Source organism: Gracilinanus agilis, chromosome 3, assembly GCF_016433145.1.
Source record: "Gracilinanus agilis isolate LMUSP501 chromosome 3, AgileGrace, whole genome shotgun sequence".
In the NCBI taxonomy this organism is placed as follows: domain Eukaryota; kingdom Metazoa; phylum Chordata; class Mammalia; order Didelphimorphia; family Didelphidae; genus Gracilinanus; species Gracilinanus agilis.
The window spans coordinates 241,350,904-241,371,746 of record NC_058132.1 but is presented as its reverse complement, the minus strand read 5'-3'; the positions used below and the strand labels follow the sequence as shown (position 1 = coordinate 241,371,746).

The 20,843-nt window shown below is 34.6% G+C and overlaps 1 protein-coding gene across 1 annotated transcript in view; it reads right to left on the bottom strand.

Annotated features, from left to right (window-relative positions):
• SESTD1 (SEC14 and spectrin domain containing 1) overlaps window positions 1-19,121 on the bottom strand; it is an 87,356-nt gene extending 68,235 nt beyond the window's left edge. The window contains exons 1-2 of the mRNA XM_044669077.1: window positions 19,067-19,121; window positions 5,549-5,657 (exon numbers count right to left, since the gene is read on the bottom strand). Coding sequence (XP_044525012.1) covers window positions 5,549-5,657; window positions 19,067-19,121 — 164 coding nt within the window. The remainder of the gene's footprint in view (window positions 1-5,548; window positions 5,658-19,066) is intronic.
• Window positions 19,122-20,843: the final 1,722 nt, after the last annotated feature.

Genomic DNA, 20,843 nt, shown 5'->3' with positions numbered 1-20,843 from the left:
GATTTCCATAGGCAGCTGAGTACACATGTGTGTATGTATGTGTGTTTTCCCCTCTCTGAACTGATTCCATTGAGAATGAGGTTCAAGCACTGCCCACTGCCCCTTCCCATATTTCCATATACTATAAAAGCTCTAACTTGCCTGTCTCATTTATGAGACAAAATTTTCCCTATTCTCTCTCTTTGCCCTCCCAATGCATCCCTCTTTCTTACCTCTTCATTTTTTTGGAGGGGAGAGATCATCTCCACATCATCAACTCACATTCATGCTCTATGTCTATAGTGATTCCTTCTAATTGTTTTAATAATGATAATGTTCCTAGGAATTACAATTATAATCTGTCCATATAGGAAAGTAAATAATTTAACTTCATTGAGTCTCTTATGATTACTCTTTCATGTTTTAACTTTTTATGGTACTCTTGAGTGTTTTATTTGAGAATTAAATTTTCTATTCAACTCTAATCTGTTCATCAGGACTGACTTAAAGTATTCCATTTTATTAAATATCCATTTTTCCCCTGATGGTTTAAATTCAATTTTTATGGGTAGTTTATTCTTGGTTGTAATTCTCGATCCTTTACCTTCCAGAATATCATAGTTCAAGTCCTCTGCTCTTTTTTTTTTTTTAAAACCCTTACCTTCCATCTTGGAGTCAATACTGTGTATTGGCTCCAAGGCAGAAGAGTGGTAAGGGAAGGCAATGGGGGTCAAGTGACTTGCCCAGGGTCACTCAGCTGAGAAGTTTCTGAAGCCAGACTTGAACCTAGGACCTCCCGTCTCTAGGCCTGGCTCTCAATCCACTGAGCTACCCAGCTGCCCCCTCCTCTGCTCTTTTAATGGGGAAGTTGTTAAAAAAGTTCTGTGATCCTAACTGTGACTACAGAATATTTGAATTGGCTGCTTACAACATTTTCTCCTTGACCTGGGAGCTCTGAAATTTGTCTATAATTATCAGAAGCAAATTTATCTCTCCATTGTGTCACCTTTTTAACATTGTTTCTCAGTGACCTGGAGCTCAACTACCACTGAGTAAATTCAGGTATAGCTAAGCTCTGAGAGAAAGAAGTTAAAGAACCAAGGAACCAACAAAAAGAAACTGATTTGGCAGGCACTGCCACCCTCCCACCCCCTCACCCCCGCCCCGGGTGCCATAGGCAAATTAAGAAACTATGGTTGGTTCCTGAGATGTGACATGTGAGAGCTATTGGGTGGAGAAAACAGCTTATAAGAGGAGACCCAGCAAGAAGTAAAGGTCTTCTGGCTGGAGCATGGAGAGCAGGAGGAACCCTTGTCAGAGTTTAGCCCATCATGGTGGCCAATAGAGTAGAAAGCTAAGTATCTCTCTATCTCTTTCCTACCTTTCTCTCTCTTTACTACTACTACTATTTTGATCTAATAAAGTTATTAAGCTGCTATCAGTCTTATAATTTTAATTATTACATAATATTCCTGAAGTTTTCTTTTTGGAATTTCTTTCAGGAGATGATTTCTAGTTTCTAGTTTATCTTCTGTATCTAAAATATCAAGGCAGTTTTGCTTGATAATTTCTCAAAATGATGTCTCTGTTCTTTTATCATGGTTTTTCAGTAGTTTAATAACTTTGAAATAATATTTCCTCAGACTTATATGAAGTGATGCAAAATGAAATAAGCAATTTCAGGACAACATTGTACACAGTAACAATAATGTATGCTGATCAGCTGTGAATGACTTAACTATTATCAAAACAAGGCAATGAAGCCATTCCCCAACTGATAAATGGTCAAGGGACAGGAATTGGTAGTTTTCACATGATGAAATCAAAACTATTAATAAGCACATGAAAAAGTGTTCTAAATCCCTCCTGATTAGAGAGAGAGAGATGCAAATTAAAACAACTCTGAGGTATCACCATACACCTAGCAGACTGGCCAACATGGCAGCAAATCTTTTGACTTTATTTCATTGTTTCTTGATATCTCAGGAAATCATTAACTTCTAGTTGTCCAATTTTTACTTTTAAGAAATTATTTTCTTCAGTGAGATTTTGTGCCTCTTTCCATTTACCCAATTCTTTTTAAGAGGCTCTTTTTTTTTAAGTGAATTTTTGTGCCTCTTTTATTATTAGGTCAATTTTGTTTTGAAAGATGTTATTTTCATCAGTATTTTTTGTGCCTCTTTCCCCAATCTTTTAATTCTCTTTCCATATTTTTCTTGAATTACTCTCTTTTCTCAATTTTTCCTTTATCACTCACTCTTCTCTTTCTTTAATTCTTCCAAGAATTCTTTTGAGACTTGGGTCCAGTTTACATTTTTCTTTGAGGCTTTGTTTGTAGGTGTTATTACATCATTATCATCATATTCTTCTGAGATTGTACCTTGATCATCTTTGTCACTATAGTAGTCATTTATGGTTAGATTCTTTTTCTGTTGTTTGCTAATTTTTTCAGTCTATTTCTTGACTTTGAACTTTATATTAAAGATGGGATCCTCTCCACTGGTGGGAAAGAGGCATTGTCCCAAGCTTCAGGCTTTTTGGTGCTACTGTTTTCAGAGCTAGTTCTAGGAGTCTACAAGTTTTCAGGGATTCCAAGGTAGTACGATCTGTGGAGAATTGTGGTCTCTGCTTTCCTGGTCTGCATTCTGTTCTTTACCAAAGAAGATACCAACCTCCCCTGGCAGCTATAAGCTCTAGTATTCCTCTTAGCCCTGGAACTGTTACCAAGTGCCCTGCTCCCTCATAACAAAGTGGAAGCACTCTTCTCTGTCCTGGAAGTGCATATAGGTAATAAGAGTTGCCTATTAATGTCAGCTGCACCCAGTGCCAGCAAAGAATCCCCTATAATCACTTTCAGTTCAATTGTCTGACTCCCTTACCATCTCTAAGCAGGGAGCTCCTATAGCTGCATGCTTTCTGGGCCAATCCTCATCCAATGTCACAATCTCTCCTGCCAACCCCCTAAATTGTCTTAGATTGGAAAAATGTCTCACCTCCACCTTTTGTTGGCTCTGATGCTCCAAAATTTAATTTGAGGAGTTTTACATGGCTTACTGAATTAAAATGAACCAAATTGAACATCAGAAAGAATACAGGAAATACTCTTCAATTCTACATCTACTAACCTTTGGTGGACCCTTTGCAATCTGGTTTATGACCTCATCACTCAGCTGAAATTGTTCTCTGAAAAGTCATCAGTGCTTTCTTATATGCCAAATCTATTGTTCTTTTCTCATTCCAATTTTTTAAAATCTCTCTGTATCATTAGACATTTCTGAATCCCTCTTCATCCTAGATATTCTCTCTCCTCTGGATATTTATGACAGTTATTTCCTTTTTCTACTCCTACTTGTATAACCACTCCTACTCAATCTCCTGTGTTGAATTATAATCTATCATATTCCTCTTCCTAACTGCGGGTGTGCCCTGAGACTCTGTTCTTCATTTCTCTTTACACTCTCTTTTGGTAAACTCATCAGCTCATAATTAATATGTCTATGACGATTATTTCTAGGTCAACATCCAGCCCTAGTCTCTCTCCTAAACTCCAATACTGTAGCATCAACTGCCTAACTGGCATTTCACACACAGATGTCCTATAAGCCTTTCAGAGTCAACATGTCAAAACCAAAACTAATTATCCTTGTTTAAAACTCACCTTTTGGGGGCAGCTGGGTAGCTCAGTGGATTGAGAGCCAGGCCTAGAGACAGGAGGTCCTAGGTTCAAACGCGGCCTCAGCCACTTCCCAGCTGTGTGACCCTGGACAAGTCACTTGACCCCCATTGCCTAACCTTACCACTCTTCCACCTATGAGACAATACACCAAAGTACAAGGGTTTAAAAAAAAAACCTCACCTTTTTTCTGAACTTTCCTAAATCAACCATTCTTTTGATCAACTAGCATCTTAACCTCAGGATCATCCACACTCTTCACTTTCTCTCACCCTATATATCCAACCATTTTTCAAGTCTTATCAATTCTACCTGTGCAATATCTCTCCTCTTCTCATTCATTCCCTCTTCTTCACTGAAACAATAACATTGCCTATATGAAGAACTACTGCAGTTAACTTCTTGATTTTCCTGCCTCTCTAATCCATCCCCCACTCACCTGCCAAAATGATATTCCTAAAACTTAGATCTAACCACACCACTCCCCTACCCAATAAGATTCAGTGGATTCCAATTACCTTTAGGATTAAATAAGAACTCCTCTGTTTGGCATTTAAAGCCCTTTAAAAATTGGCCCCAGCTATCTTTCCGGTCTTTGTATCCATTATTCCTCTTTACATATTCTAGGATTCAATAAAATTGTCAGTCTTGCTATTCCTTATACTTCCTACTTCATTGGAGCCTGTGTGCACCTTCTCAGTGATCTACCTCTTCTTCCATACCTGGAATGCATTGTCTCCTTACTTTGATAGCACAGAAGCTCTAATTTCCTTCAAAATTCAGTTCAAGTTCCATCTTTTATTTTATCTTAATAGGCAAAGGGGGTTAAGTGACTTGCCCAGGGTCACACAGCTAGGAAGTGTCTGAGGCCAGATTTGAACCTAGGGCCTCTTGTTTCTGGCTCTGGTTCTCAATCCACTGAGCCACCCAGCTGCTCCCCAAATTTTATCTTTTAAAAGATGACTTTCCTGATCTTCCAAGCTGACAATGCTACTCACACGAAAAATAACCTTGTATTTATCTGGTGTATGTATGTATGTGTGGGTGTACATTTATACATTCTATGTATGCACGTACTATGTATGTATGTGAGGTATATATATACATGTTTAGATATACATTAGGATGTAAGCTCTTTGAGGGTAAAGATTGTTGCATTTCTGACATATCCCTAGTGTATAGTACAGTGTCTAGTACATAAACAGTCTTACTTAATCTTATTGATTAGATAATTGATGTACGAGGATTTCTATAAATTACATAAAGGACATTTTCAGCTCTCAGGAGTTTCAGTTTCTAATTTTTCCTGTTTCTTAAAAAGATAATTGTTAAAGAGTTATACCCTTTTCTTCTGAATTTCTTTTGCAACTAATTTCTTATATATGTAAAGCATAATTTAATAGAAATGAGTAAGAAATGTTCCTTAATGAACAGAGACCATATGATTTTAAGAAACTATGTGATAAATCCCCTTGCATAGCATATAACCCTTTTATAATATCAATTTAACGATGTTTCGAATTGATCTATTGGAAATGTTAGTTTTTATTGCAGTTTTAAAAAAATTTTTAATTGCAAAAGACATATTTTATATTGCTAAGAGAACAGGTAAGAGCCTGAGTATATACTTCAAAAATAAACATACTGGGAACAGGTAGAAAACTCAGTAGAAAGAGCACTGGTCCTGGAGAAAGGAGGTACTGGGTACAAATCTGACCTCAGATACTTCCTAGCTGTGTCATCCTGGGCAAGGTATTTCACCCCCATTGCCTAGTCTTTATCATTCTTCTGCCTTAGAACAAATCCATAGTTTTTAAAAAAATAAAAAATAAACTTGTTTTATCAGTAAATAAGTGAATTTACTAAAGTTGAAAAAAATGACACCTTTCAAGTCACCTTGGAATGCTGAGAAGATAGTCTAAAGTAACACTCAATTCATCCATGTTTGTCTGTTCGAGGCATAATGGAATGGTGAGAATGAGGCCACTTCTTCTGTCCTTTCCTCCTGATAAAGAAAAAAAAATTACATGATCTTAGCTTAACTGACACTATAGCATTATAAGAATAATTCATATCTAGAAACAAAGAGAGCAATTACATTTTCAACATAGCTATCATTTATGATAGGTTTTTTCCCTCCTTTTGGAGGGGAAGGTGTGTGGATGTAGGGAACTCTTTATATAGGAGCTACATTTCTCATGCAGATGAACAACTAAGTTATTACTTACACTTAGAGAGAAGTGATTGGGGTATTGCAAGATAAAGTGATTTGCCTGTAACTGAAATAATGTTAGAGACAAGACTGGAGCCCACATCTTCTTGATTCCATAGCTGGCCTTATATCTACACTTAATACTTTTCGCGACAACTTGGAATAGCTTAAGAGTTGAATACCTTTCTACAGGGCAAAAATGAAGAACGATAAGATCGTTAGAAAGTATCACTAACAAAGTAAAACTGTTTCAAAGAAATGTAAAAGTCAGGAATTGTTTTTCCATTTTGTCTTTGAAAACTTAGTTTCTAGCAGTCTTGCATACTGTAGGTATTTAATAACTTTTTTCAATTCAATAAACATTTATCATGCATCTTATAAAGCATTCTAAGAACTAATAATCTACTGGAGAGACACAACATATACATAAGTACATTTAGTATAAACAAAAAGTAAACAAAGCAATACAAATTAACTGTAAGAAGGCGAGGATGGTAAAAACTGTGGGTATCGGGGCAGCTTGGTAGCTCTGTGGATTGAAAGCCAGACCTATAGACAGGAGGTCCTAGGTTCAAATCTGGCCTCAGACACTTCCCAGCTGTGTGACCCTGGGCAAGTCACTTGACCCCCACCACCACTCTTCTGCCTGTGTATTGGCTCCAAAGACAGAAGGTAAGGGTTAAAAAAAGGAAAAAAAAAAAAAAAAAGAAAAAAACTGTGGGTATCAAAAAATATTCATATACAAAACAGAGGAACTGTTTTGAGAAAGCTAAGGATTCTATGAAGGTAATGGCTAAAAAAAGGAATGTATTCAAGAAATGGGAAACCATTCTTGCAGAGTTAATTATTAGATAGGAGATGTAGTGTAGCCCAAAGACAAGGAACAGGTCAACTTGACTGTACTAGAGTGTTTTGGGGAGAGTAATATGAAATGGTGGAAATGAAAGTGGGAGAGCAACTGCATAGGACTTCAAACACTAGGCTATGGATTTTTAAAATTTATCCTAGACATGTAGATCTAATCCTCCTCCTCAAACTCCCACAGATCAGTGCTACTTTCTTTTTAATTCTGTTACTGGGTCCACTCTTTCCCCTCTGCTTCCTTCAAATCTCTCTCCAGTTCTAAGCTACCTCTTCATTTTATACAAATTCCTTAAAGTGTAACCAACATTCTCACTCATATGCCTTTTACTGTTTAAGAAGGTGAAGAGGCTTTGTTCACAACTAGTTCTAATTGACTGATTCAATCAAGGAGTGTTCTTACCTTAGAAAGGTAATTACTTTTAAGTGAAGTGGAAGTAAGCAAGAGTGTCCCACCCTAATAACTTACAATCTAAACAAAAAGATCTAGTACTTTCTTTCTCTTCTAAATTCTGTTGTTTTACTTCAGATTGGTTTGTGCTAAACTGGTAAAGCCAAAAACTGTCTATCTGCAAACTAATGTACCATTTATCTACCAATTATATCTATTTTTGAAATGAGAAAACCTAATCACTACAGACCTATTACTTGAAATAAAATTATGTTTTGTACACTGTTTGAAGTTGCAAATTATACATAACAGATATTTGAAATGAAAACTATTAGTCAATAGGAAATTGGAAGATACATTTAATAATTATTTACCTGGTGCTATCAAAACTAATGCAGTATTTAATTTCTAAAAAAATTTTAACACAAACTATGAAAATCTGAAGCAAAATTTCTTTGCCATTCCAATGTGGATCCATAGGTTTTTAAAAAAGGCTCTCTCTGACCTATCCATTCATAGAAGGAAAACAAGTACATGAAGGATATCTATTGCTAAATTCCAACATGCTTTTGGATACTTACCCTATAGAGCTTTTATATCAATATATTCACCTGTTTTATGGTACAAAAAGAAGAACAGTAGTCTGGAGCTTCTTTGGAAAAACTTTTAAAAATCCTTAACTCACCCCAAGCTTCCCTTGAAAGAAAAAGCCAAATTTTTTAATACCAATATTATACAAGTGTTGCTATGGGGCAATTATATATGGAACATATCTGCCTCCAAAGATTTAAAAATGAATATTTCAAAGGAAAATGTTCAGGTCCATGGTGGATGTGAGTAGGCTGCAACATATAATCAAGAACTTTAAATAAGAACAGGAATAAATGAGTACATAGAGAACTTGTATGACTAGAAAAGAAGATGGGCTAGTCGCATGGCAAAAATGAGGGCATATAGCTGGAGTGTCCCAGTGGCATACACAACATCAAGAAAGAGGAAGAAAAGTCAAGTGGAACCCAAAAGGGAAATTTATTTTTGGGCATGGACTTGAATCACAAGGATGGGCCTATATGGGAGGCAAAACTGGATCATAGAGACAACTCCTAAATCAATGAGATAACATCCATTTGAACATCTGAATTTGGATATTAGCATTAAATATTAAATGAATTAAATATAAAGCCTTTAAGTATTATTTCTATTCCCTTATTTTTGCTATGTATGACGTAGTACTACAACTGCTACTGCTGTTATTTCATATCTGTTATTCTCTGTAATATGTGCTTTAGATTCATTAAAGGATTCTCACTACTCTCTCTTTTGTAGTTTAAAATCATACTAATGAGATCAGCCATACTAATGCATTAACTAAACCATTCTGCCAATTCCTCATTCATATATATATATGTATGTATGTATGTATATATATATATATATATCACCTTTTTCAAAGGAATATACTTTGAAAGACATGTCCTTTAACAGGAGTATAAGCCTATGCCTCTAACAGAGGCAGCAAAGTAGAGTAGAAAAAGTAATGGATTAGGATATTGAGAGTAGTCTAATTTCCATTTAGAAAGAATACAATATTTACCTGCCCATAGTGATTAGTGATACAAGAGCATCCCTAAAGATCAAGTTCCAGATTAAAATACTTCCTACTACAGAGGATAATGAAAAAAAAAATAAGAAGGAAAAACCCTTCTGTAACATTTCTTGTTCCAATTCAACATTAAAATATGCCTTTCATTAAGGATCTATTTTTAAAATAACTACAGACAATATAAAATATTTGAGAGTCTACCTGCCAAGACAAACTAGGAATTATATGAACACAGTTACAAAAGCAAATGGAGAAATATTAACTGCTCACAGGTAGGCCAAGTCAATATAATAAAAATAATTCTACCTACATTAATTTACGTTCTCAGTACCATATCAATCAAACTCCTAAAGTATTAAGTTATAGAGCTAAAAGAAATACTTAGGAAATTTATTGGGAAGAAGGAGAGTCAAGAATATAAAGGTAATCAATGGAATAAAATGTTTAATAAGTCATACTAGCAGTTCTAGATTTCAAAATGTATTTCAAAGCAGTAACCATCAGAACAATCTAGTACTGGCCAAGAAAGAGTACTAGATTAGGCACACAATACACAGTAGTAAATTATCACAGTGATCTAGTGTTTGATAATACTCCCCCCCTTGAAAAAAATTACCAAATAAGATATAGAGGGAATTATGGGAAGCAAAACAGGTCATTTTGATTACACAAAATTAAAAAAAAAGCTTTTGCACAAACAAAATTAATGTAGCCACAACTACATTCAAAGGGCTATAAAACTGCATATACTTTGACCTACCAATGTCACTAAGGTCTGTGTCTCAAAGAAATCAAACAAAAGGAAAAATCACATTTATACAAAAATATTTATAGCAGTTCTTTTTGTGGTGTCAAAGAACTAGAAATCAGGGAGACATCCATCAGTGAATGGCTAAACAAGTCATGAAATGATTATGGTAGAATACTATATGAAGTGATAAGCAGTCAAAAGATATAAACCTATAGTTTTTGGATAACAAAATTAGAGCCATATAAAGACATATGAAAAACTGCTCTAAAGCAATACTAATTAGAGATGTGCAAATCAAAATAACTCCAAGATATCATTTCAAACCTACCAGACTGGCTAAAGTGATAAAAAGGCAAAATCACAAATGTTAGAGGGGATATGAAAAAATGGGGGCATTAATACACTGTTGGAGGAACTGTGAACTGATCCAATCATTTCAGAGAGATCTGGAATTATGCCCGCAAGGTTATAAAACTGTGTGTACCCTTAGGTCCAGCAATACTACTGTTGGGTCTATTTCCCAAAGTATTAAGGAAAAAAATTTTATATTCTAAAATATTTATACCAGCTCTCTTTTGGTGGCAAAGAACTGGAAATTGAGAGGATGTCTATCAATTGGAGAATGTCTAAATAAGTTGTGGCATATAATTATGATGGAATATTGCTGCACCATAAGAAATGGTGCACAGGTTAATTTCTTTTTTTTTAAATAATATTTAATTTTTTCCCAATTACATGTAAAAACAATTTTAATATTCTTTTTTTTTTAAGTTTTGAGTTCCAAATCCTCTCCCTCCTCTCCCTCCCCTCAAGACAGTAAGTAATCTAATGTTGTTTTTACATGTGCAATCATATACATTTTCCCATAAGAAGTCATTTTATGGAAGAGATATTTTTTTAAAAAAAACATGTAAAATGAAGGTAAAATATAGTGTATTTCTATTTGAACTCAGACTCCATAATTCTTTCAACAGGGCAGATGTCATTTTTCATCATGAGTCTAAGGAATTGTCTTGGATCATTGTATTGCTAAGAATAACTAGATCATGAAATACTATCACTGTGTACAATGTTCTTCTGGTTCTGCTCATTTCACTTTACATTAATTCATGTAAGCCTTTCCAAGTTTTTCCAAAATCCTCTTGCTCGTGTTTACTTTTACTATTACAGAAATATTATAGTACAATAATATTCCATCACAATCATATACCACAACTTGCTCAGTCATTTCCCAATTAATAAACAATCCCTCAATTTTCAATTCTTTGCTAACAAAAAGAGCTACAATAATTATTTTTGTACAAATAAGTTGTGTTCCTTTTTATAAAAATTCTCTTTAGGATACAATCCTATTAATGTAATACCAAAGGGATGGATCACAGTTTTAAGAGTCCTTTGTGCATAGATCCAAATTTGAGCAGATTAAGTAAAAAATATATATTGACCTACATGAAAATATAAAAAGCAAAACAAGTAGAACCAAAAAGAACATTATATTTAGGTACAGAATATCTTGTGAAAATTCTTGAATAATATCTTGTGAATGTCCATCTTCAGAGAAAAAAATTGATAAAAAGAAACATGAAAGATATAGTACTATTTTTTTCATCAAAGATGCCTTCTCTAGTGTGGGGAAGGAAGGGAGGAAGGTAACTTGGAATTTTAATGTTATCAACAAACAGATAAATTAAGAAAAAAAAAAAGAAAAGAAGCAGTATGGTTCCAGAAAATCATGATTAGACTTGTAAGAAACTTATGCAAAAATAATAATATGATGACTCAAAACAAATTCTGAAGACACATAACTTACAAAAAGACAGGGTAAATTAATTTTTCACGCAAAAACAACTTTGAAGGCCCACACATGGGATCTAGAGTACTAGGAGAAAAGGTGAAATACATCTTGTCAGAAGAGGTCCCATTCAGGCAACAGGCCTTGGGTACAACTGAAGCAGCAGCCAATACTTTCAGAATTCTCAGCTACCAAAGGCAAGGGGGTGTCAGACAACTGCTCAGGAAGAGATTAAAAGGGTCTCTTGCTGGGCCTGGGTGCAAGATACTTTTTGAACTGCCTTTATGCAGTCCTGGGGTGTAGCTGAAGAGTGAGGAAAGAGAATTGCATAGACTAGCATGTATAGCCAGCCACAAGGGAGCTAGGGACTCTGATCACAGTTTCAAGGGGGTAAAAATTGCTTAGGATTACTCGCAGACCAGAGCACAGGTCTAGAGAATATTAAATACATCTCTCTTTACATCATACTACCTTGGAAGAACTGAAATCAGATAGATATGCACGGTGCCAGCTCTGAAGGCAGCTACACAAAGAACCTTAAGCATGGAACAGTGCTCCTTTTTATCAGTTACAGAGCCCGACTTTAACAGTCTTTTAAACTAAAAGAAAAGAAAAAGGCAGAAAAATGAGCAAACAATAAAAAACAAACACAGAAACTTATTTTGGTGACAGAATAGATTCAAACACAGAAGAAAACAACAAAGTCAATACTGCTCCATCCAAAGACTACAAAAAATATTAATTGTTCTCAAGTCCAAAAAGAATTAATGGAGGAGCTTAAAAATGATTTTAAAAATCAAATAAGAGAAGTTGAAGAAAAATTGAGAAAAGGAATGAGAGTGACACAGGAAAATTATGATAAAGCTTGGTAAAAGAGACACACAAAAAAAAATACTGAAAAAAAACTTTATCTTAAAAGACAGAATAGGTCAATTAGTAAAAGAGGCACAATAATCTAATGATGACCTTCTCTAACTGAATTGGCCAAATGGAAAAAGATATACAAAAATTAAATGAAGGGAAAACTTCTTTAAAGAAAGAATTGGCCCTTTGGAAAAAGAGGAACAAAAATTCACTGAGGAAAAGAATTCTTTACAAAGTAGAATTGGCCAAATGGAAAAGAAGGTACAAAAGCTCACTCAAGGAAATGAAACCTTAAAAATTAGAATTAGAAAAGTGGAATAATTCCATGAGACATCAAGAAACAATCAAAGTCAAGAGAATGAAAAAGTAGGAGAAAATGTGAAATATCTCATGGGAAAAACCACTGACCTGGAAAATAAATCCAGGAGAGATCATTTAAAGAATTATTAGACTTTCTTAAAACCATGATCAAAAAAAGAGCTTAGATATCATCTTTCAAGAAATCATCAAGGGGGCAGCTGAATAGCTCAGTGGATTGAGAGTCATGCCTAGAGACCGAGGTCCTAGGTTCAAATCTGGCCTCAGACACTTCCCAGATGTATAGCCCTAGGCAAGTCGCTTAACTTCCTTTGCCTATACCTTACCACTCTTCTGCCTTGGAACCAATACATAGTATTGATTCTAAGATGCAAGGTAAGGATTTTTTTTTAAAAAAAAAACATCAAGGAAAACTGCCCTGATATTTGAGAATCAGAGGGCAAAATGGAAATTAAAAAGAATCCACTGATCACCTCCTGATGAAGATCCCAAAAGGATAACTCCCAGGAATGGTATAGCCAAATTCCCAAACTCCAGGTCAAGGACAAAATATTGCAAGCTGCCAAAAAGAAACAATTCAAATATTGTGGTGCCACAGTTAGGATAACACAAGACCTAGTAGCTTCTACATTAAAGGATCCTAGGACCAGAAATGTGGTATTCCAGAGGACAAGGGAGCTAGGATTTCAACCAAGAATTACATAACCAGCAAAACTAAGCATAATACTTCAAGGGAAAAAATGAGTATTCAATGAAATAGAGGACTTTCTAACATTCCTGATGAAAAGACCAGAGCCAGACAGAAAATGTGACTCTCAAATGCAAGACTCAAAAGAATCATAAAAAGGTAAACAGGAAAGAGGAATCAAAAGACATTCAATAAGGTTAAACTATGTGCATCCCTACAGGGGGAGATGATTTTTGTTATTGCCAGAAGGAATATACATACACAGAGGTGTGTGAGTTAAATATGATGGGATGGTATAAAAAAATAAATAAAATAAAATTAAGGTATGAGAAAGAGGAATGCATTGGGAGGTGGATGAAAGGAAAACTAGAACGGGGCAAATTGTTCCACATAAAAGAGGCATGAAAGTGTTCTCAGTCGAGAAGATGGTGGAGGTGGAGAGGAGAGCATGTGTACCTTAGCTCAATGAGGAAAATACATACACAATCAATTGGATATAAAAAGCTCTTAGTCTACAGGAAAGTAGGAGGAGAAAGGAATAAGAGAAAGGGGTAGGGCTAAGAAAAGAGTAGAAATTGGGGAAGATGGAGGTCAGAAACTAGACAGGAGTATAAATAGGATGGAAAGTAATACCCAATAATCATAATGGTGCAAAATTTTTTACAAGTTTCTGATAAAGACCTCATTTCTCAAATACCTAAAGAAATGAGTTGAATCTATTAAGAATATAAATCATTCTCCAATTGAAAAATGGGCAAAGGAAATGAAATGTTAGTTCTCAGACAAAGTTATTAAAGCTCTTTATAGCCATGCAAAAAAAATGCTCTAAATCACCATTAATTAAAGAAATGCAAATTAAAACAAGTCTGATGTGCCACCCCATACCTATCAGATTGGCTATTATAATAGAAAAGGAAAATGACAAAACTTAGAAGGATTATGGGAAAGCTGGTACATGAATGCATTGTTAGGGGAGTTAGGAACTGATTCAATCACTGAGGAGAGCAGTTTGTTATGCTCAAAAAGTTATAAAATAGTATAGACTCTTTGACCCAACAATACCATTACTAGTTTTGTATCCAAAAGAGATAAGAAAAAACAAAAAAGGGAAGGACCTATGTACAAAAATATTCAAAGCAGCTCTTTTTAGGGGGGGCAAATATTTGGAAAGTGATGGGATACTCATCAACTGGGGAAAGGCTGAGCAAGCTAATTAGCTAATTAGTGAATTAATTAGAATAAATAATTTTCTTTAAATTAAGGAGAATTCAATGGGTTGGTTTTATTGGGTCAAGAGTGTGAGTTAAAATGCAATCTGTAGCAATAAAAGTTATTAAAGAAATATTGGAGCAGCAGATCCAACCGAAGGTGTGAAGACATGCTTCATCCCAGGACAAAGTAGAGACAGCAAGGAGGATTCATCTCACTGAGGTACTAGAAGAGAGTGCTGAATAAGCCTCAGTAGAACTTAAGACACTATACAGCACAAGCAATAGGGAAAAGAGCACAATAGGTTCCATTCCAGCCTCAGTAGGTAAGAGCAGAAATCCAAACAAATCAGAACAAGCAGCAATGGAAGGAAAGTGGCCCTGCAAAGCTGTGAGAGACTCAGCAAGGCTTGAGTACTTAATCTGCTCTATTGATTACTATATCAATTTTTAAATCAGTATTGAATAAATATTGCTTTGTAGAATATTTTAAGGATCTGGTATTAATAGATTCTCTTCCTTGCCTTCTGCTATTACCTTGGAGATTCTTAACCTTTTGTTAGTCTAAGAATTTTAATTAATATTTTTTTCTATCTCTGATTAATAACCTATTGGCAGTTTGAGTGGTATAGCATGGAATAAGTCAAGTTATTTAAGTAATATAATTTTTATTATATTGTCAACAAACACAAAAATAATTAATACTTCTTTTTTATTTTTAAACCGTTACCTTCCATCTTAGAATCAAAACTGTGTTCTAAGGCAGAAGACTGGTAAGGGCTAGGCAATGGGGGTCAAGTGACTTGCCCAGGGTCACACAGTTAGGAAGTGTCTGAGGCCAGATTTGAACCTAGGACCTCCCGTCTCTAGGCCTGGCTCTCAATCCACTGAGCCACCTAGCTGCCCCAATTAATATCTCTCTAATTATTTATATTCAACTTTGTGAACAGAGTGTTTTAGATTTGGAATCATATAGTTCTGGAAGGTATCATGGTAGATATAAGTTCCAATATTCTAGATCTCCTGTAGTAATTTAGAATGAAATTTTTCTTTCTAGTTCTTTGATTTGATTATTAACATACAAGAATACTGATAATATATGTGAATTTACTTTCTATCCTACAATATTGGTAAAGTTTATTTCATGTAATTTTTTGATTGACTATAGGGTTTACCAAATAACCATCACATCACTGGCAAAAAGTGATATTTGTTTTCCATTTGCCTATGTTTTGTCCCTGAATTTCTCTGTCTATTCTTAATAACTAGCAATTCTAGCACTGCATTAAATAACAGACATTCTTTAAAACAAAAAACCCTTCCTTTCCATTTTAAAACCAATACCTTCTATTGGTTCCAAGGTAGAAGAGAGAGAGAGAAGGGTTAGGCAATGGGAATGATTTGCCCAAGGTCACACCACCATAAAGTATGTGAGATTAGTTCTGAACCCAGGACCTCCCTGGCTCTAGGCTTGGCTCTCAATCCACTGAGCCAGTTAGCTTTCTTGATTCTTGATTTTCTCCTAATCTTATTGGAAAAACCTTTTACCTTTTCTCTTATATATAATGTTTGCCTTTAGATTTAGATAAATGCTATTTGCCATATTAAGGAAAGATTAATCTAGTCCTATATTTTTAGTATTTATAATAGGAACAGACGTTGGATTTTGTCAAAAGCTTTTCCAGCATCTATTGATATAATCGCGTGAATTTTATAATTTGTATTATTAACATAACTTGTTATAATTATAGACTTTATTTTGTTGAACTATCTGAGCATTACTGGTAAAAATTCAATCAAGTAATATAATATTTCTAATATGCCACTGCAACCTACCTGTTAATAAATTTTTGTATGGATGTTCCCTGGGTATACTGGTCTATAGTTTCTTTCTCTGTTTTATCTCTTCCTGGTTTAGGTGTCAATTAGAGGATCTTATTTCAATCAGAGGAAGAGTGCCTTCTTTTTCTATTATTGCAAATGGTTTATATAATACTGGAATTAATTGTTCTTTGAATGTTTACTAGAATTCACTTGTAAATTCATCTGGCCATTGAGTCCCCCACCTACCCCCTTTAGGAGTGATCTATGTCTTTTCAATTTCTTTTTTCTAAGACTGGGTTACTGTAAAAGCCTATTTTCTGGGCCAGCTAGGTAACAAGTATATAGACAATCAGGTCTGGATATGTAAAGCCCTGGATTCAAATTTCACCTCAGACACTTCCTAGCTTGGTGACCCTGGGCAAGTCATTTAATCTCAATTGCTTAGCCCTAGGAAGGAAGGAAATAAGGAATGAAGGAAGGAAGGAGAGAGAGAGAGAAAGAGAGAGAGAGAGAGAGAGAGAGAGAGAGAGAGAGAGAGAGAGAGAGAGAAAAGAAAGAGAAAAAAGAGAAAGGAGAAAGGAAGGAAGAAAAGAAGGAAGAAAGGAAACAAAGAAAGATCTATTTTTTCTTTTGTTAACATGGGTGTTTTATATCTTCTAAATTTTCATCTATTTTAAGTTATCAATTTTGTCAACAAATAATTGGGCAAAACAGTTTCTGATAATTTCTTGTATTTCTCCCAGTTACAAAGAATTTTATAAAAAATTGACAGGAATAATTTGCTATTTCTCATTTAAAACCAGAGCTAATTATTTTTCTATTTTATTAAGGTTTTTCTTAAAAATAAAGAACAGCTCCTAGATACATTTATCAATTTAATAATTTTTTAATATCCATAAGACTAAGGTATAATTTAACTCAAATAAAGACAAGAAGAAAAGAAGTATGGGCATTTATGCCCTAAAAAAGAAAAGGGATGTAGAGAAGCAATGTTAATTTAGTGGTCTCATACTGCCTATTCAGAGATATTTTTGGCCTAGGAGATCTGGGTTACTTTTTCTCTGAATACATTCTCTTTCATTCTTTCAGTTCTCTTGGCCTCAATCATCACTATCTGAATGTGATTCCCGTATCTATGCCCAGCCTTCATATCTTACACCCAAGTTCAAATATGATCAGCTGCCTTTTTCACATTTCACAGTGGATTTCCTGTAAAAACGTCAAATTTAATAGGTGTAAGACAACATTCACTATCTTTTCTTCAAAAATCCATCCTTCCTTTGAATTTCTATTGTATTTTCATCCTCTTATTCAAGTTTCCATGTTCATAATTATCCTGAACTTCACATTCTCCTTCATATTACAAAGCTAATTACTTGCCAACTCTTACCATGTCTGTCTCAACAATATCTTTCTTATGCAATCCACTGATCCACTCGTGTGGCTGCCCTCTTGGTTCTTGAACTCATCACTTCTACAAAAAACTTAACAATCACCTTCCTTACTCTTCTTACTTTCTTCCCCTCTGAAATACATTCTTCCTACAGCTGCCAAGATTATATCATATAGCCAAAGCTCAGGATTGGCTATGCCATTCTCTTGGTCAATAAATTCCAATAGTTTCCTATAACCTCTAAAAGTAAAAAATGAACTTTGCTGGCTAACATTTAAAGACTTTGCCAACCTCACTCTGACCTACCTTATATATTATCTTATCTGCTTTACATATTACTCTTTGCTCTATTAAAACTAGGTCTTCCTCCTATTCTTTATATGATATTTCAACTTGCATTCACATTTTTGCCTTTGCTATATCCCTCATGCTTGGAATGCATCCCCTTGTCATCCCCTTGTCACTTTCATCTTTGAAATCTTCATTTTTCTTCACAACTTAGTTCAAATGCTGCCCTCATACATGAGGTTTTTCACTGATCTCTGAAGTTATTGATGCATTCCCCATAGTTATATATGCTTAAACGGGAACATGTTATCATTCTCTAGAGTATTAGAATGCAAACTCCCTGAAGGCAGGGGCTATATTTCCTTTATGTTATTTTATACACCGAATCTTAGATATAATCATAGTGTATGTGAGTGTGTGAAAGGAATTAATTACTAACATGAATGTCAAGGTAGTACTCATTTCCTATAAGCAAAGTCTGCCAATTTCCTCAATGACAGATAATACAGAGATAACTTTAGTGGGTTTCCCCAGAATGAATCAAAATTAGCAAATGCATGAAACCGCACAATTTTCAAAGGATTGATACTAGGAAACACTAAGCTCCTTTGACACTGTTATCAAGCTATATTAACATGCCATTTTTATTTCCCAATTAATAGTAGACACCCCTTGTTAAGAGTTTAGGTAGACTTTTTTGTGAGGAATAGCATTCTATTAATGATTCAACTAATCAGACTCACATCCTAACATTTTAAATGAAAATACCATAATTAATGCTTTATAACTTCTCCTATGGTTTCAAATTTCCTCTACTGAAAATTAGAGGACAAAAACTAGAAGATATAAACATTATTAAGACTTTTATATCAAAAAATCAATTACTTAAATGCCAATTTAGGCAATTATTCTTGCCCTGCATTGATTACTACATTTTCTAAAAGAAGGGGGGGTCATTTTAATCAAAGTATTAACCAGCATTAAAAAAAACACAACTGGCCTGCCAAGTACCAGAAATGACAGGTTTGGCTTCCACTGATATTCATTCAGATTAAAAACTGTCTGATAGATACCTTTGAAAAAGATTCTTATGCAAAACCAAACTACATTTATGTCAAACTTTTCAGAGAAATAAAAGTCCAAACAGCTACCTCCGAGTCAAAACCAGAAAACAACTATAAAATATCTGATTGAAAGGAGGAGAAAGAAAAAAAAACATACCAGAAAGGAAGGCTAGTTTTTTCTTCAGAATGGGTAATATTACTGTGGCTTCCATTATATTTCAATTAACTTCTTCACTTCTGAAAACAAAAGAAGGTGAATATTAGAGACAAAGAGATTATTTAGTCAACTAAATATTTATGGGTTTATGTCAAATAAGGCAGCCTGTTTGCTTTTAATAATATTGTTTTCCCTTGAGGTCGATGTTTTAGTTAAATTCTAAATTTGGAATATCATTTAAATTTTTGAAAAAAAAAATACTACTTTCTCCCCTTTTAAAGGGGGGGGGGCAGCTGGGTAGCTCAGTGGATTGAGAGCCAGACCTAGAGATGGGAGGTCCTAGGTTCAAATCTGGCCTCGGACACTTCCCAGCTGTGTGACCCTGGGCAAGTCACTTGACCCCCATTGCCTACCCTTATATATACAATATTGACTCCAAGATGGAAGGTAAGGGCTTAAAACAAACAAACAAACAAATAAATAAATAGATGAAGTTGTAGGTGATACAAAAAATGTGCTTCCTACCAGTTTTTTTCTATTTAAAAAAGAAAATTGTTCCCCTGTCAAATTTGCTAGAAACTGGGAGTGGTCCTTTGGGAAAATTGTGAAGTAGTTTCTTTTCTGTCCGATTATCCTAAAATATAAGCAGCCCTATATTTTCAGTAATCAAGGAAAGAATCAAATAAACTTATTCACATTCAAATATGCAGGACTAAATATATTTCCTCTCAGGAATGCCTATATTTGTGTATGTGTGTGACAACTCTAGAGAAACATTTAATAAACACTTATTTAAAATATTTGAGGATACTGGTGGAGTTAACTATATAGAAGAAGAAATAAAAGATAAATAAGATATATTCCTTGTCCTAAAATAGTTTAAATATAATAGTGAGGGAAAAGCCAACAATATTTAAAATACAAAAAATACATCACTGCCAGTTTTCTACAGCCAACTTACACATACTTTCTACTGCCCTTTGGATCATATGCAATTTTGATTCTTCTGAGATCTTGACATTCCATGATTTAGAGCTCATAATAGTATCACTGGGAAGATATTAGGGATCAAAAGTTGTAAAAAACTTGGAGTTTATGGGCTTATATAAAGTCATTTTCCATTATGTCCTGTTTATTTTTGTTGGCTACTAAATCTAATGTGTTCATTAAAAGATTTTTTAAAAAAGGAATGTTAGGATTAAAAAGGGCTGTATAATTTTGTTAAATGGAAGCCAGCTGGATCTCTTGCTCCTATCAAATTCTGGGCCCAGCTTACTACATCTGGGATGCCCATCTGAAAAATACAAGTTGATGGACTAAGTCACCAGGCTGTCTCTCATTATATATGGCAGATTCTGGGCAAAGGCACATGCTGTCCAAATGCTCAAAAGGAACATGCATAAAAGACAACATAGAGGATATGAATAATCAGAAAACATGGGCTAGCCACATACCAACAATGAAATAAGAGATGAATAGACTATAACTTGGCCTACAAGCTATTAGAAGAATCATAAATTAATAAATGAATGAATGAATAAACAGATAAATAAAGTAAACCAAAAGGTCTCTAGCATACTGGGTGGATGCTCTATTGAAAATGTTTTTTTTATTGGCCTCTGACATTTCCTAGCTGTGTGGTCTTGGGCAAGTCACTTAACCCGTATTGCCTAGCTCTTACCACACTTCTGCCTTAGAACCAATACATAGTACTGATTCTAAGGCGGAAGGCAAGGGTTTTAAAAAAAAGTATTTTTTTAAAAATATGAGCTAAAAC